Below are 18152 nucleotides of genomic sequence, written 5' to 3' on the forward strand. Positions count from 1 at the left end.
TGCAAGATGCTTGCAGTTTTTGAGATGCTAAGAAACAGTTATATGAGCTCTGTGCCAGAGGAACACATTTTTAGGGCACAGCCCTTATTTTACTACCTAAGCTATAAACCTCCACTATTACAAAAATAGTATGTAGGCTATTTAATTTGTATTCAGTTTCCAGAATGATTAGGTCTAACCTTTAGCCTTGTGTTTCTTTTTTTGGTTATCTAAACCAGTCAGCTGTTGTCCTGTGATCAGTTTATCAGGGAAGATTTGTTTCTCCTACAGTATCTCATTTGTGTCCCTAACTACTGAGCACATTTCCTTTGACTCTGAAATTTTGACCTTAAGATATTTAGATAAGCTTTCCTTAAACACAAAAATTGTCCATGCCAAGGTGTAGGAAGGCAGGAGACCAGCATGGCTGAACTGGGACCTGCTGATCAAACTGAAGAGCAAGAGGAAAACACGCAGTCAGTGGAAGCAGGGGCAGGTATCCTGGGAGGAGTATAGGGATGCTGCTAGGCTATGTAGGTATGGGATCAGGAAGACCAAGACGCAGTGGGAATTGGAACAGTTTGTCCAGGGAGGTGGTGGATGCCCTGTCCCTGGAGACATTCAAAGTCAGGCTGAACAGGGCTCCAAGCACCCTGATCTCGCTGCAGATGTCTCTTTCATTGCAAGGGAGTAGATGACTTTTTAAAGTCCCTTCCAATTCAAACGATTCTATGATTCTAAAAAGCTTAATTACAAAATATTCTTCAAAAGAAGTCTCCAGAAGTCTATCAGACAGGTGATTTTCACCCTCACCATTTACATATTGTTAATCTTAAAATCAGGAGCAGTCTTCAATCCATGTTTGTGAAAGCACTTAGCCTAGAGTTTGTGGCCATTCTTGAGATCTTGAGTACAGTGTCACCTCATAAAGTTTATTTTAAAAGTCCATCGTTGTAACTGGAAACAGATATTAAAGTATTCACCACTACCTTTGCTACATAATATGCAAATTTCTGTTTTGATTGTTTAGATCACTTCTTTCTTAATTTCTTTTACATAATTTAGGTACTAAAGGTGCAAGAGGATTCCCAGGTGATCCAGGCCCGGTGGGATTCCCAGGGCTAAATGGTACACGAGGTGATCCAGGTCGGGAAGGATTCCCAGGTCCTCCAGGTACCCTGAAATAATTAATCATTCTTTATATATTTATAACCTTGGCTACAGTCATGGCAGCACAATCACCTTACTCCAGATCCATCTTCATTTATCTCATTTTCCATCTTCAAACAATAAGCTGTTATAAGAAAAGTGCTCTTTTTTTGAAGCCAAAAGAATTTTCCGCAACTTCCTATAATGACAAAAAGTAACACAGACTCCAGCCTTTTAAAATCTTCTTTATAGTGCAAAATTACAAGTGCCAACAGTTCATGAAGATGATGTAGGAATAAGGAAATTCAGTAATAAGATATTTTGGATTCCACATGGAATGATAACTGCAGAAAGGAAGAAAATAGTAGCATTATTGTTTCAATTTAAGTCTTTATAGCACTGATTTAAATAATAATGAACATAGCAAATGCCATGTACCAGCTATACACCTTGCCCACATTTGGCTGTGTTTCCAGTGTTTCCAAGCACTCAGTGCTAGTCACATTTTCTCCAGATCTGTATTAGGTGAAAGCAAGGTTGCTACATGTTTTCTTCAACAGACAAGGAGTGTGAACAAAAAACTCATTCTGGGCAGGAACATGAATCTGTATTTTCGCTTCCAAGCTCTGCAGAATGCACTGTATGCAAAATCAGGGCTCCTATGCTGTATGGCTGCCAGGCCACAGAGTAGTTAGCACTCAGACTGATTTTCAGCTTCCATGCTGTCTCTCAAACATACTTGGGCTTAACTTCCAGTCCAGGTCCAGTTTACTAGTCTTCCCTGCCTCCCCTGTGGGAGTCCTTTCCAGTCATTCACCAATAGGGCAGTAGACAAGGCACGGTGGCACTGGTATACGCAGAGTGTGAAGTGATTGTCGTTGGCCCCTTGAGATGTACAGGGAACAGCAGAGGCAGCGACCCCTCTGGTCAGCTTATTCACTCTTCATTTATTTGTTCAAATTTGACTCCTGTCTTTCCCCTGCTGCATATCAAACCACGATTTGATATACAGGAAGTGTTTTCTCACCCTTAGGTTGTAAGAAGTTTGTAAGATGTTGCAGTAGCTGTGTCAAAATAGTTTCATGAAAGTAACTGTGTATGGAGCTGCGGATCTTTTGCACCTAGATACTAGGTATCTTGAAGGGTCATTTGTAAGTTTTGTCAATATCCAGACTTGGTCAACAACTCTGAATGTTATGTGTTTTTAAAACCATTAAATCACTTTGTTTAATTTTACATGTTTCTTCTGAGAATCAAGGGAAATTACAGTAATACAGCAGATGTTATGGTGATGTATCTGGGATTTGCACTGCAACTTCTGTAGTGGATGCTGTGATGCCTAACCCCTGGTTGTTTGCTATTTTTTGTAGGCTTTACTGGGCCCCGAGGAGACAGAGGCCCAAATGGCCTACCTGGGCTACAGGGACATCCAGGTCTTATGGGAAAGTCTGGAGCACCAGGACTGGCTGGACAGAAGGGTGCTCCTGGTGACGTTTTGGGAGCAGCAGCAGGTCCTCGAGGGGATGCTGGGCTGCCTGGCTTGCCAGGCTTGAAAGGTGCACCAGGAGATCAAGGAATACCAGGAATTAGAGGTACTTCAAGTAAAGAAATGCTTGAGATGAGGGTATAAAAGTAGCCAAACTATGACTATGTGAGAGAAGTGAAAGACCAGTAGAACTCGCACCAAGTGCTCGTAACCGCAGAGCCTGGTCCCTCCAAATGCTTCCTGGAGATTCACTGCTTATGACCAGCCCTCTCTCACACTGCACCACATGGAATCAGCTACAATAGGATATCAAAGAACAAGATTTTGCTCATCTTTGTTGCATCAGATGCATCCTTTAGTTTTTCCTGTAGTTAATTATCTTGAGTTTTCACTTATGCACTGCATAATATTCAGTTTAATTTTCAACCCCCAAAATGTCTGGATAATAGGTGGCTTCACAGTATAGCATATTGCTTCACTGAAGAATTTGTAAATATTAGCAGAGACACAGCTTTTAATAGCACATTAATAAGCCCTTTTACCTGAATGGTCTTTGAGCACTCAGGAACAAGGAAAAGGGAGCATTACGTAAATATTCATAGGGTGCTCACATTATTTTGTTATTTTACAGAACGTAAAAAGAAACGTGTTCTACTTACAGTAGACACAGAAAACCATAACATCTTTCTAAAGACTGTCTGGGTCACTCTTTGAGTACAGTGCGGGACTTTCAAAAGCATCTGTAGGAATTAAGCATTCCCCTGCTATACTGTTTCAGCAGTGGCTGGACACTTAAGATGGCAGATTACCCCCCTTGCCCTTTTGTGGAAGTGAGGAAGGAGGAGAAATTGTGTGACTAGCTCAAAGCAAAGAGGAATTTGAGAGAAACTTATTTGGGGGATTCATCTCATGATTTTCAGTGCAAATGGATAAAGAAAAGATAAGCATGTTGTTTTACATGACTTATTTGAAGTCAGGAGATCGGTTTTCATCTTCTGTACAGCCACAGAGTGAACAAATGAAATAAAGGCAGCTCTGTGGCACTGTGGTAACATTTGATGTGTCTGAGAAAACAATACCACTAATGTCCCCAGGTCTGTTTATCTCTGAGGGGGAAGAAATTCAAGGGTAAGCACAGACTGAAAAAAGAAAATAAAACGATGTGACTGAACCCTCTTTCTTAGCAGTTCTGTAGAACTAAGTTTTCAATATTAACAGAAAACAATTGCAGGAAAAAATATATATTTATTTGTCTATTTTTGTTGTGTTTCACAGTTCTGGCAAATAATTCCAAGAGAAAGCATGTGAATTTTTGAATGAGCAATTTTTTGTGAAGTGTTTGGCAATTCCTTTATTTCACCTGTGCCAGTTAAATCAGCCCTTCAGAACATGGAGCAAACTTCTCTGTTCCGTTGTTGAGAAAACTCACCTTGTGTGACCTTTGAGTTTCTCTCAGTTCTAAAACATAGAATCATAGAATCACAAGGTTGGAAAGGACCTATAAGATCATCTAGTCCAACTGTCCAACATGCAACTACATTCAAGCCTCTGGACTTGTAGTGACGTAAAACCCAAATAGAGAGAAGCAGAGTCACCTACCCTGGATTTTAAGTGCAGTGTGCTTTTGAGATCTTGTACACTATTGCTTCTCCAATCTGAATGCAAAGCATGTATTACCATTTAAATCTGGAAGGACTTGACATTCCCTTTGCTATTATTTTGTAGAGATGAAAATTTTCGCTCAATACATTAAGGACATTAAGAATCAGGACATTTTGCTGAGGAATTTGTATGAATCTCATAGCAATATCTCACTTTAAGAGTTCTGAATGAGAACATGTAGTCAGAGCTCACTGTTGCCTTGTTTTTTGTTGTTTGTTTTTTGTTTTTTTTTTCCATTTCTGCCTATCACATTTTAGAAAAGATATAGGGCGTTATTTCTGTGTTTCGGTCAACTCAATTCAGTTCTCACAAAGACTTATGCAACAAAGGGAAAGGTCAGAAATTACAGAACTATTGGAGTTAGAAATGGAAGAGACATACTCTGTTTAGATCTACCTGGTACTAAATTTCTTCCATTCATTTGAAAGAGCTCATCAAACAATTTCCAGTGCAAATATTGAGACTAGTACCAATAACATCAAGAATTTAAGAACTAATGAGCAGTCTTTTAATTTGCTTTTCCTGTTCCCACTAATTTTCAGAGGAAAAATATATCCTAAAAGAACAGTACATATTCACCCGCTTTGAGAAGTGATATGTAATAATCAGCTCCCTCAATATTTATGTTCTCTAATGTATGATTCTGGTATTTTAGGAGCGGATGGTAACCCAGGATTGCCAGGCCCCAAAGGTGACCAAGGGCTGCAAGGTCTCCCTGGTTTGATGGGTTTACCAGGAACACCAGGAACTCATGGATTCCCAGGGCCAACAGGAAACCCCGGCCCTGACGGTGGACCTGGCTCTCAAGGACCCCTTGGTGAGGAAGTATTGCTGTCCTCCTGTTGCTTCTCCTCCCTGTTCTCTGAAGCAGGGAGCCTGTATGATTTCCCCAGGGCAAAGTTAACTTTGGGAATGTGGCACATGGCTGGGCTGTAATTCTCAGTCAAGGAAATGACATGGATATTGCAGGCGCTGTGAATGCAAATCATGCTGGCATCTCAGTTGGGGTGTAGGGGTGATCCTCAGAAGCTGAGATGCTGCTTTTCCTTCTAGTGCCATATATCATACCAGAAAAGAGCTCACTGCAGTCAGTCTGGGAGAATGGAGCAATTAAATGGGGGTAATCTTGTATAAAAGAGGTTTAATTTTTAAATAAAAGAGCAGGGGGAGATCGTGTTGAGAGTGAGTATAGAACAAGGATGTTAGCAAGAGTGGTTTGTGTTGAGAAGCTGTTTTGTCTTTGTAATCATTTCTGAAGTTCTTTGATGAAAAAAATTCTGTTTTTTCCCCTTCAACTTGAAGACAGTATGATAGTAGTTTTTCCCTTCTTGGGCTACCTTATATGCAATCACTGTGTATATCCATACTCTTTATAATCTCCCTCTTCACGCATTCATATGGCAGGTCCACCAGGTGCAAGGGGAGAAGATGGAGAGCAAGGCTTTCCTGGTCCAGTAGGCATGAAAGGTCTGTCTGGCGACAAAGGTGAAACAGGTTTCCCAGGATTACAAGGTATCCCTGGAGTGATTGGTCCTCCTGGCATTAGTGGAATGGATGGCTTTCCAGGAGACAAAGGTAAGCTGCAGTGGAAGGAGTAATGTTGCTTGAAGCTGTTCAGCGCAGGTCTTTCCCTTGGCCCAGTCCCACCAGCTCTCAGTTGAATCTGAGAGATGTTTCCCCAAACCTTTGAAGTTTCTGAAAGTTGACAGCCGTGTGCTGAGCAGTGCCAAACACCAGACCTTGATGCTGAATTTAAACAGGATACTGATCTTTTGTATAGACAAGGAGAGACTCTCTCCTGCCTGCCACAAGAGCACCATATATGATGCAAGTTGTTTGTGTCACAAAAGGAGTTTCACCAGAGTTCAGCTCTGCTTAAACAGAAGAAGAGTGCCTAAAAATTCATACGGAATGATGAAATCATCAGTTGAAAAGACAGTTAAGACTTCTTTTTTTCCCCAGGATTTATTTGGTATACCTATCGGCTCCTCATGAAAGGAATGAAGACCTGTTTGTTAACATGACCCATGTAAAATAGGGTCTTCTCGCTTAGAAGAGAGGAGTGCCGTAATTTTTGGTCTGTAGGATCAGGGTTGAAATGATTTTTCAGTAGACAGCACTAAGGTCTGGCCATCTCCACATCTTCTTTTGGCCAGATTAAGCAACTCATTGGAGCCCTGATCTCGTTTAGATGCCCACCTCCCAGAGAGCTTAGGTGCCTAATAAAGAATGGCACATTGTCCGAGGCATCCAGGCACCCAAAAATGGTGCTGCAGCAGTGCAGCTTTCAGATAGCTTTAGTCATGCATTATCAGTTCATATTTACTTATTCTGCAGAAACAAAAATAAGATAACAGTTCTCTTCCACTTCTCTTTAAAGGCTCGAGAGGTTCGCCTGGCATTGATGGTTTCAAAGGCATGCCAGGCTTGAAAGGAAGACCAGGAATCAAAGGAATCAAAGGAGAATTTGGCTTAATTGGGACTCGGGGTGATAAAGGCGCACAGGGCGCACGAGGCTTTAAAGGTATTTGCTTATGAGTGGTACAGTGTTTGCTTTTCACACGTGGAGAACTATTTTGCAAGGCTGCACAGACAAAGATGACACATTTTAGACATAGTTTAGCTCAGACATCCCTCCACCTACTTCACACATGGGCCTCTAGCTGAGAGACTTGGATATGAGGCTCAAGGGAAGGCTTTTTCTTTGTGAATCTTGAGCATGGTCAGAATGGAGACAGACACTCCACCGAGTTTGAGTGCACCTCCAGGCACATGCAGAACTCAAAAGACTTTTTCCCTGGGAGTTGTAAGATGTTTGGGGGAAAAGATTCAGATTTTGCCTCAGGATAAAGGCAACAAAATATTCAGAAAACTATGCAGTTAACTCAGAAATGTATCAGTTGATTTCACCGTCAGTGAAAGGAACTCTGTAATTCACTCCTCCAAAGGGAAGTTGGAACAAAATAGCTGGTAACAAATCCAAATGCTTTCTTTCACCCAAGCCTTTTTAAGTCCTGTTTGACTGAGGGCTTCCCTTTCAATGGAACCTACCCACTTGTCTCCACTTTCTGTGATTTTATTTTTCATAAACACTTGGTAACTGATCTACTGAGAGGTAAATTCCTCTATCACAAAGGAGCCCAAGTCCAGCTCCCCAGAACAGCATACGGAAGTCTAGCTCAGTTTTCATATTTTCTTATGCTTAATTGTTCTGCAGGTATGTTGTATTGATATGGGCAATTTTCCATGCAAACAGGTTTTCCTTGGATTGTGCATTATTTTCCATTAATCCCTTTTCACTAATTTCACTGTTCTGTTGTCTCGTTTTCCAGCACAGTGCAGCTTTTTAAAATATGGGTGCTTCTTTACCCTTTAGGTGACCGTGGAGAACAAGGTCCACCGGGAGAACCCCCGAAGCTGAAGCCTAGCATGATGATGGAAGTAAAAGGTGAAAAAGGAGATGCTGGAGAAACTGGCACCAAGGGATTCTTTGGCACAAAAGGTCAGTGCTCATGGCAAAGCAAAGCAAGCACATTGAGGGTTAATTGGTGTCTAAGTATTTTCTCACATACTGTATAAAACACTCTCAGCAGCCCACCCAGCAAAGCCTCCATCAAACAAAGCTGAGCTCTCAGAGAGAAAACACAAGGAAAACTAACTGTTCGTGCCACTTGTGTGTGCTGCCCTGTTGTGTCAGCATGTTGTGGTGCAGTGTTGCAGGAAGGCTGTTAGCATGAGATTTTTCTCCACATGGGCAAATTGTGTATTAGCCTTCTCTGGTCTAGTGTTTTAAGTCTTCTTTGTCTTCTTCCCCTCCTGCAGGTAGCAAGGGAATGCCAGGCCTCCCCGGTAAGACAGGAATTCCTGGGTCTCCAGGACACCCCAGTTATGTGGCTGGTGTGAAGGGGGACATCGGCGCAAAAGGGCTGACAGGTGTGAAAGGGTATCCTGGTCCAACTGGCTCTCCTGGCATCAGAGGCTTCCCTGGCAGCACAGGAGGCAGGGTGAGTCCATACCAGAACTGGCAAAATGGCGTCCTTTTGCTTCAACTTCTCCAGGGAGTAGCATTCACCCCTTGAAATTATACTGAACATTATACTGAAATTGTACTGAAGTACAAAGATAAAAATGCAATTAGAATGGAATAAATAGACCAAATCCTTTTGCTTGATCTCGCTAACACTCATTAAGGAGAATTTCTTCTCTTTGGGAGACATCAGATTTCAGGTGCCAGCGTTCTGCCTATGAGGGCCCAGATTGTTCCTTCGAGGTCCTTGGTTACTGTAGCTGTTGGTAAAAATTATTTTCAGCAGTATGTTTACTCTTTCTTAACAGATTGATGGTGCCACTGCCAATAATTACTCACTGTCACTTCCCTAATAGTAAAAAGTCTAAGAATCTGAGCTCCTTGAGGGCAATTCACTTTGGCAGCAAAATAAGTTATACTGAAGTCTTGCAAAATACCTGACAGTAGACTCGTATGCATAATTTATTTAATAGAGACAAGAAAATGTGTTCCTTTCCAGTTAGAAATGTCCTTCAACTTCAGTAGAACTTTTCCCTGACCAAGAACAGAGAGACCGTCTGCCATATGTGTGCAATATGATGTTTTCCATTTCAAACTTAGCAAACAGAGCTTAACGTTTGGTTTGCACTGGTTTGGTTTAACTGATTTCAGCAAAAAGAATCAAAGTACAATGGAAACAAGCAAAAAAACTAAAACTAAAAAATGCCCAAAACACACAGAGCAAAACAAAAGGTGAATTTAATGGCCTTTATTCCAAACTCTCCTGCTTGGAAGATTTACTAGATCCTCATTAACTGATACTTGTTTTTAATTATATGACAGGGAGATAAGGGTGCCCCAGGAATTTCAGGCCATTTTGGTACTCCTGGCTCCCATGGTGAAAGTGGTAAGTTTGTTCTCTTATCTGAGCTTTCTTTGTATTCATCAACAATCGAGTGACGTGAAATTCTGTGGGATCCAAGAGGGTCTTCAGACTTAATGAGTCCTTCTATGGTCTTAGGGTATCATGTTGCAAACATAGGAGGCTTTGAAAAGTTTAATGATGTTAATTTCATGCAAGATACAAAAATCCATGGCAGGGTGTCAGTAGAGGAGCTGTTCTACATTCTGTGTTTTTCTTCCTTGAACTTATTTCTGTTTTTATCTACAAAGATAATAATCACCGAATTTTGTCTTGAAAGTTGCAGTCCTTCAAAAGTACAGGAATACTGCTGCTTTTGGATAAAGCTTTGCCATTCACATCTTGTTTTTACCTTGAAACAGGTGAGCCGGGTGATACTATAAACTTACCAGGAATGCCAGGCCTTAAAGGGGAAGTCGGTGTGCCGGGTCTTACAGGTAATGTCACAGTTACTCTGGATTTCTCATTTTTCACAGATTAAATTCCACAGAGGAAAGGTGGGAGATCTTAGTGTGTGCTTTTGATGGCTATTCAGCCTATGGTGACAAAAGGAGCAAAACCAGGCTAAAAATAATGTAAGGGGGGGATAGCAGAATTAGGCTGGTTTTTGGCCAAGGTGTGGTAGAAGACCATTCATTCATTCATTCATTCATTCATTCTCCCACACTATGAAAGCACCCTAACTTGAAGGATGACTTTATGCAGCTAGACAAGGACTCACCAAGTAGCCAGCTTCACATTAGCAAATTAGTTTAGAATTATAATAAAGAATTATAATAAAGATTACTGAGAAAAATTACAGATTTTGTCTTTTTTTTTTTTTTTTTTTTTTGCAGGCTTAAGAGGAGGCCCTGGACAAAAAGGCGAAGGAGGTGATCCTGGTTTACCTGGCATTGAAGGCCTCAAGGGCATACAGGGTGTACCTGGCTCCTTGGGACAGCAAGGTAAAATATTCCTCCCTTTTACCACTCCAAAGAATAAAACAGGTTGAGAAGAGAAAGGAAAAAACTCTGTTCAATCAAGAGAATATCCTTAAGATTTTAAAATGTTAATTGTTTTGTAAGTTGGTAAAGAGCAATAAAAAGAATGTGGAACTCCCAGGAGAACCTGTTAAGAGGGAACGTCAAAAGATTAACTCCGGTTCACAGCAGTGTTTATTTTCTTATGACTATCATGTGTCTGGTCAAACTGTTGCATTGCTGGCATTCTTACTTAGGTATTCTCCTGGCGACAAGGAGGTGGGCATTTCAGCACTCTTTTCTGCCATAAATGCAATAAGTATCCTACAGGACCCAGTTGGGGAGCCTTTGTGCCAGTTTCCCTGGCTGAACATACAAGAATGCAGGGAAAGCAAAGTCAGGTCTGGCTCAGTCTGGATCTTGTGGCTCAAGAGCGCGTCTCATTCCAGGGGGATCATGAAAGTGCTCCTTCAGAGCAGTTGCTCTTACATAATTGTAGGGCATATAAATTCTGTCCAAACTGGAGCTGTGCTAGTAAGTACCTCACTGGGAAACAGCACTATTCTGATCAGTTTTCCAGTCAGGGAGCCAAAACAGAGGGGGCAAATGGGGCAACTAAGATGCACATAAGTGAAATTACCTATTGTAACTGCTAATTGAAGTCAGACAACCATCTTAGTAGGAAGAGTCCATTATGTTCCTGAGGTTGTCATAAGCCTGAAATTTGCAATTAATGGTTCTGTTACACTTTGTCTGTCTTACCTTTTCTTTCTTTTTGTCATCCAGTTGGATGAAGGGTGCATTGTCATATAGTGACACTGAGGACATAAGCTTTTATTTTGCTACCTGGGAGAATAAAGGTAGCACAAGTGTTCTTGGGCTGTTGGCTTTTAAGGAAACTCATGATGATATACCATTGTCACTTAGGTTTGCCTGGACTGGTTGGCCCCCCAGGGCAGCAAGGAAGCCCTGGAACGCCCGGATTCCAAGGAGAAAAAGGAGCTTCTGGCTGGCCTGGCTTACCAGGACAAGCAGGTATTCATACAGCTTTGGCTATCCAGTCATATCAATGTGAGCACTCACTGTTATTCTTTTGGGGCGAAGAAGAAAGAGGGCATTTTGCAATTCACAATGGCAGATCTCCCTCTGGTAAACGTGCGTTCCACAAAAAGGTCCAGATGCATTGATGGGGACCTGTGTGGTTGCTTTCTAATTCCTTGTTTCTGAAGGACTGTTATCTGCTGAGCTCCCTTGAAGTTGTACTGGGTGAGATTCAGGTTGGACATTAGGAAAAACTTGTTCTCAGAAGGAGTGGTGAGGCAGTGGCACAGGCTGGTAGAGTCACCATCCCTGGAGGTGACAGTGGTGGGTGTATAGACATACATATGGGATGTAGTTAGTGGGCATAGTGGGGATGGGCTGACAGTTAGACTTGATGATCTTGGAGGTCTTTTCAAACCTTAATGATTCTATGACTGTAACCACCCTCTCAACCAAGAGAGCAGTTTCTGAGAAATGTTTTCTTTTATAATGAAGCTGAGAAGAAAGACTTGTGATATACAGTGTCAGATTATTAACATGTGGCATTAGATGGCAAACAATAAACTTGTCTTCCATCATCATCAAAACTCACTTACTGATCTGACACGTGGTTTTGTGGATTTGGGTGGTTTACATCCAACTTGAGGCTCAGACAGAATTCTGCTGTCAAAATACAGGCAATAGTTTAAAATGAAGCCGTATCACAGGATACAGGGTCTCATTGTCTGCCACCTGACTCCTTCATATATGAAGTGGGCAGATTTTTTTCTACAAGTACAGCAGGAAATTGCCCTGATTTTAGTGAGATTCATCCATCTGAATCTGCATCGAATCAAAGCTAATAGAGTTATGGAGTCTGTCTTTATAAGCGATGAAGAGCGAGGCAGACAGTTATTTTTGTGAAGGTTTAATTGTCCTTCAGAGCTCTGACAATTGATTAAAGGCACTCATCTAACTTTAACATCGTCCTTAGCTTTTTGATAGACACAAATAAATGGGATAAATTTTACCTATAACAGCTGTAGCAGCTATTAGACTTTTTGTTAACTGTTGTTTGTGGTTTTTTAATAACCTGGAGTGAATTTCTCCTGAAGAGGGCTTCATTATAATTACATTTGGGTTGTACAATTATCCCATAATTGTCTTGGTTTGAGAACTTTTGAAAACATTAAATGGTTATTAGAAAGTTGTGGTCGCAAGACTGGAACTAATGGCTTTCTACCAGACAGATTAGAGAGATTTTAAGTATCCCATTGCAAGCTTATTGGATATTAATTAGATTTGCTAATTAAAAAAGATAAGAATAACATATTACATAGTAAGCTAACTATAATTAATTAATTTGTGTATAATACACAAGAGTTTAACTCAGAATCATATTTCTTAGAGCACTTCCATTTTTTCATGAGGAATATATGTGGTCTAGTAGGAACTATTAAGGTAATGAGTGTAATTTTAAAACAGGCTTGCCTGGCTTAAGAGGAATCGGTGGACTGCACGGTTTACCGGGCACTAAGGGATTACCAGGATCACCAGGTCAGTGAGACTTTCATTCTGCCTGTTGACAGGTACTGCACTGGGTTACCTGCAAGTGTTGTCTGTTGAATTAGAATACAACTTCAAATCATAATTCCTTTCCTTGTGTTAAGTTAAATCCTCGCTATTTTCCTTTTCCGTTACAAGCCATTTTTTCAATGAGTCACTGTATTTAGAGCCACATGCTCTGTACAGATATGTGAGCATGCTGATTCGTTACTACATGAGGAAACATTTCTTCTCACTTGTGAACAACTCCACACAGGTCCGGATGGCTACGGCTCTGCAGGCTTCCCAGGTCCTGTGGGTGACAAAGGAGAAGCAGGAGAGCCAAGCAGAGTGGAGGGCAGCCAAGGACCGCCGGGTCAGAAGGGAGACAGAGGTGTTCCAGGTCTGTATACTGGAGAATGAGATCCACTTATTATTTGTTCCACTTGTGGGTGTTACTGATGTCATGAAGTGCAATACAGGGTAGGCAGCTGCATAGGAGAGCTACAAAAGCACTGCCCAATGTGGGGAAAGTCAATATTTGTAGTTACTGCTTACCCAGACCTTACTCAGAAACAATGCACTGCCCAATGCAGGACAGGCTAAGCCTCTTGGATGGCCTGCATCCTTCCTCATGGCAGCAGCCCCCTGTACACCCCTCCAGCACTCAGCATGCTACAGGCTGCTCTCAACCACCCACTCCCAAAATATTTTTAAAGAGGCTCCATTTACACTCACACTATTGCTCTTCTTTCTTTCTTTTCATTGCGAAACCATCAATGTTTACCTTTCTTCTGAAAGCCTCACAGTCCATTAATGTGTGATTTTCCTTCTGCTCCCTCCTGGGCTCTATTTGCACTCACCGTGTTTCATTTATACCATCATCACCCTCGTGCCAGGTGAACATACGGCTTTCCAGCTCTCACTTTGCTATAGCAGGCAGCAGTTACCTCAGCACAGTGCACCACCAGTTCTTCTTCCATCAGGGAGCCTCCAGACTGATGTTACGGATGAAACAACTAACTACTACAGTTTTTAATAAGTTTTCTAACACCTTAACTCTAAAAGCAACAGGGACTGGTAGATAGATAAAACCTTACTCCCTCTACCTGAACTGTTCAGTGGCTGTTCTTTTGTATTCTGCTTTGTCCTTACTAACACGATGCATATTCTCTAAGACCATTCAGACATTTCATTTCATATCAAGCCCTGGAAGAAATAATCATTTGGCTTATTTTATTTGTGTTTATCAGAATTAGATATTATTAGGATTTTTACATGACTAAACAAAGGGGGTTTTGTGGCTTCCTGACAAGGAAGGATAATTTTGAGCAAAAAGGTGAGGCAAATTTTTGGCCATTTAGCTTCTTTTAAGGCCATTTAGCTTCTTTTGGGCCATTTAACATCTTCCATCTATAGAGAATTTCTTTGTACTCAAACTTCTGGTTTCATTCGACCCTCCAGAAAAACAAAGAGGCATCCGTGACCCCTATTCAATAAGACACAGAGGAACAAAGCTGCTTTCTTGTCTGCTGCAATATACTTAAGATATCTCAAGTACTCTCTGTTTCAAAGTAATATTTAACCCGGCAGACACGATATGATTAGCATTCCACACAGCGTGTTGTAATTAACTATTCAGAGAGCTTTGAAACACAACTAATATTTAGGTTTTCTTTGTAAAACACCTCCACAGTGTCATGGTGTGGGGGAAAAAAAAAGATCAGTGGGAACTGCAGGTGTTTCCACTTTGAAAATACCGTTCTTTGCACTTCATGAAGAGTCAGTCCTTCTCATTGAAAGCGTCCATTTTCCTTGCAGTGCTGATTATTTCTTCTCTCCTTTTCAGGAGTCCAAGGACCCTTTGGCATACCAGGGCAGGATGGACTTCCAGGGCCTCCTGGGATTTCCAATATATCAGGATATCCAGGCGATACAGGTTCCCCAGGTTTAGATGGAGTGCCAGGTAAGCCATGCCTTGTATCCCTCAGATAACAAGAGGAGATTAAGTACAACATTAGCAACAGCGGCTTGTTTCAGTCTTCATTCAGTAAAGCATCTCTATGAAATGCAACACCTAAGTATATGTCTCAGTGCTCCTTGAAGACAGAACGCTGTGATGCTCCCACATCCCACAGGGGGCAGAACTGTATGCAAAAGGCTGTTCCTACAGGATGTCCTGATGGAAGGGCTTGTTTTTCATGCAAATATCATTAAAATAGCTTTAAAATCTTAGATCTGCAGTGGACTTGCAGATCTGCAGAATATTTCCTTAACCATTCCAAATCTTTTTCCTATGTGAAATTATGTAAGAAATCTTTTTTCATCTCTAGAAGTCCATGCTGTGAGCTTGCCCCTTTCGCACATGAAAGAGCCAACCTGTGACTGTATATTTAGAAGCAGGCAGTCCTGTTGCTTGTTGGACTGCACAGTCATTTCAAATTTCACTGTGAAGCACTTGTGGCAGAAGTTGCAGGTGTATCCGTACACATCCATGTGATGTATAGAAACTGAAATGTGAACTCAGCAAACTATCGGTGAAACTCACAAAATACCTGGGTTTCCAAGTGTGAAGAGTTATGTTAGTTGGCCTGACTCTGCATGCTGCTTCCCAAGCAGCCATTTCATTAAAAAATCAGTAAAAGTAGTGAAGAGAGTGGGATAGGAACAGGAAGACCACCTGCCAGCTGACGTGGAATAGCATGGCTCTTTTACTTTGCCTTAAGCATCTTGCATTTATATCCACACATAATCCAATAACTTCAATATTCAGCATGAGAGAAGCCCCACTGAAAACCATTGCTATTAAATCCTTTTTTCCCTGGAAACAAAGTCCATTTCTTCTCTTCACAGGCAGCAGAGGTAGCTAACAGAAACCTGCCAAGTTTAGCTTCAGGCAATAGGAACTTCTGGAAAAAGCAGCTGTTGCCATAACTGCCAAGAGAGTGAAGCAGTTATTTGTATCCAGGTGTTCAGCTGAAGCACCAAAGTACATGGAACACCGAGTCCTTGGCATATTTACCACCTGGCACCAGTCACGTATTTGCTGCTGATTTCTCTCTAGTTACTTGGAAAATTTAGGACAAAGCAGGGAGACACCTGGTGAACTGGGGCATTTGCTGGGGCAGAGATAGCCCATCAAAGGCTGTGACAACACCACGCACTGTGGGAACTCTATGCTCTAATTCCTCTGCTGCTAACAGGCTGAGAGCAGGATGCAGATTGAGTTTAGACAACTGAGCATGAATTCCCTGCTTAAATTAAGGAAATAAAACCTGATGCGATACAATTAGTGCTGCTACTTTCATCTGTGCCTTGGTATTAAGGCAGTTTGAACAGATTACAGCTTGAATGTGCTCTAAACAGGTTATCCAGGACTACAAGGGCAGCCTGGAACACCAGCTTCACCGGGAAGCAAGGGAGAAAGTGGGCGAGCAGGTGTGAGCGGACAAGCTGGCCCCAAAGGGGCAAGAGGTGATCCTGGATTACCAGGGAGACCTGGGATTCCCGGTTATCCCGGACCAAAAGGTGAGATGCTGATCATTTGTAGAGGGGAAGCCTCTACGCTATGACAATTTGAGTATCATGACTTCAGAATTCATATGATCCATGTCAAAGTACAATAACATCATGTATCTTTTTGCATTAAAGGTCGTAAGGGTGAACAAGGTGTCATTGGCTTTATTGGCACAGTAGGATTTCCAGGTGATTTGGGACCCGTTGGACCCAAGGGAGATAGAGGACTTACTGGTGAGTAATTGCAGTCAGATGCATGACTTCTTTCTAAAGTTTCTGCATCCACACAGAACTGACATAGGTGGTCCTGCCTGTAGCAGGAGGTTAGACTAGAAGGCCTCCGAAGTCCTCCAGCCCTGCATGACTCTGTGTGACCCATGGCAAATTCCAGTGTCTAAATTCAAGGTAGATCATCAACTTTCTGCCCTAATAAATTTATTTCATACAAGGTACTGACTCCAAAATCAGAGCCACTTTCAAGGGGAGAAAAGAAGATTTCCTTGTATAAACTAATTCTGCAGAGTATACATACTGGCTCTTTAGAAATCTATACCGTTGCTTATCTGTGTTTCCAGAAGCCCATAGAAAGATGATGCTATACCTCAGAGAGCTGTTGACTTTTTGGGGAGAAACTTCCCAGCCTCCTACATCATAACTGAGGGGAGCAGTAGCACCATTCATTTCCTTCAGCTTCTCTTTATGCTGTCCTATAAAAAACAATCCCCACCCTCATATATGTTCTCCTAATATAAAAAAATCTGTTTTAGCCAAGGAATTGTACTGCAGACACTTCAGAACAGTCCCTCTCTTGCACACGCAGCCAAGTAACAGCAACATGTCTGTGAGTGAAAGCATATAAAGGCAAGTATGCTCTTTTTGTTTTTAATCAAACTGCTTCATCTTATCTCTTACCACAGGCTTTCAGGGCCCTCCAGGCTCTCCTGGGTTGCCACCAATTCCTCCAAGGCTGGTTGCTGAGCAAGGTTCACCAGGTCCCCGTGGAAATACAGGACCTCAGGGAAGTCCGGGTGATACAGGACCTCAAGGTCCACCAGGAGACCCAGGTAGGAACTGCACACTTAGAACAAAAGCTCAGTTGCTGTGAACAGTGAGGTCATCAGTGCACTGCTCTGGCTCTCTTCAATTCAGAATCATATGAGTCAGAAAGGAGAGTCGAGCTTTTCAAAGCTAGAGGCCTGCCTTTCTTTTGCCTCCTAATGTTCAGAACTTAAGTAAAACAGGAGAGAACTGTTGATGACATTTGTACAGCCAAAGCAATGTCAGATGTGGATACAGTCACTTAAATCAAGAGCAAAAGTCACTGAAAAACTCATCCTTGTGGGTTTGCATTTGATACAAGAAATTTGATGTGTCAGTGACACATAGACCAGATACAGCGCACCTCTTGCTACTGGTCTCATTAGAGACACGTGTTGGTAGCAAGAGTGAAAGATTAAGGTGGTGAATGTCATGTAGTCTTGATCCCATTCATTTTCCAATGAATTCAGTGCTCTCTGTTTGAGCAGTTAGATCTTGCTCTCAAGTGTCAATTGGTAAACCTGGCAGACTGGACCTAACACATTCACATAGAGTACATGTTAATGGAGTAAGTCACCGTGCTCATCACTGTTGTTGGTGCAAGGTCTCAGAGGCTTACCTGGAGAACCAGGACTCCAGGGCCGAGGTGGCATTCCAGCTCCTCCTGGATCCAGAGGTGAACAAGGAGCAATGGGGTTTCAAGGTCCGGTGGGATTTGAAGGTAAAAGATTCACACAGCATTTCTTCTCTCTTTCCCATTTCACTGCCTTAACTGTTCTGTAATTATCGCTGGATGGGGTGGCTGGAGAAAGCTTGTGTCTTCACATACTCTTCATGGGACACCTCTAACTTTTAAAAGAGGATACACTT

At 41.9% G+C, this 18152-nt stretch overlaps 1 protein-coding gene across 2 annotated transcripts in view; it reads left to right on the forward strand.

The window, feature by feature from the left end:
• COL4A2 (collagen type IV alpha 2 chain) overlaps positions 1–18152 on the forward strand; it is a 135315-nt gene that overhangs the window by 111922 nt on the left and 5241 nt on the right. For both annotated transcript variants that reach the window (XM_072342918.1, XM_072342927.1), the window contains exons 28-45: positions 1045–1152; positions 2499–2720; positions 4932–5093; positions 5681–5851; positions 6657–6800; positions 7653–7778; positions 8099–8280; positions 9126–9189; positions 9567–9641; positions 10041–10148; positions 11091–11198; positions 12669–12740; positions 13006–13131; positions 14578–14694; positions 16095–16256; positions 16380–16478; positions 17162–17308; positions 17887–18003. In XM_072342918.1, coding sequence (XP_072199019.1) covers positions 1045–1152; positions 2499–2720; positions 4932–5093; positions 5681–5851; positions 6657–6800; positions 7653–7778; positions 8099–8280; positions 9126–9189; positions 9567–9641; positions 10041–10148; positions 11091–11198; positions 12669–12740; positions 13006–13131; positions 14578–14694; positions 16095–16256; positions 16380–16478; positions 17162–17308; positions 17887–18003 — 2310 coding nt within the window. The remainder of the gene's footprint in view (positions 1–1044; positions 1153–2498; positions 2721–4931; positions 5094–5680; positions 5852–6656; positions 6801–7652; positions 7779–8098; positions 8281–9125; positions 9190–9566; positions 9642–10040; positions 10149–11090; positions 11199–12668; positions 12741–13005; positions 13132–14577; positions 14695–16094; positions 16257–16379; positions 16479–17161; positions 17309–17886; positions 18004–18152) is intronic.

This window comes from Excalfactoria chinensis, chromosome 1 (assembly GCF_039878825.1).
Source record: "Excalfactoria chinensis isolate bCotChi1 chromosome 1, bCotChi1.hap2, whole genome shotgun sequence".
Classification (NCBI taxonomy): domain Eukaryota; kingdom Metazoa; phylum Chordata; class Aves; order Galliformes; family Phasianidae; genus Excalfactoria; species Excalfactoria chinensis.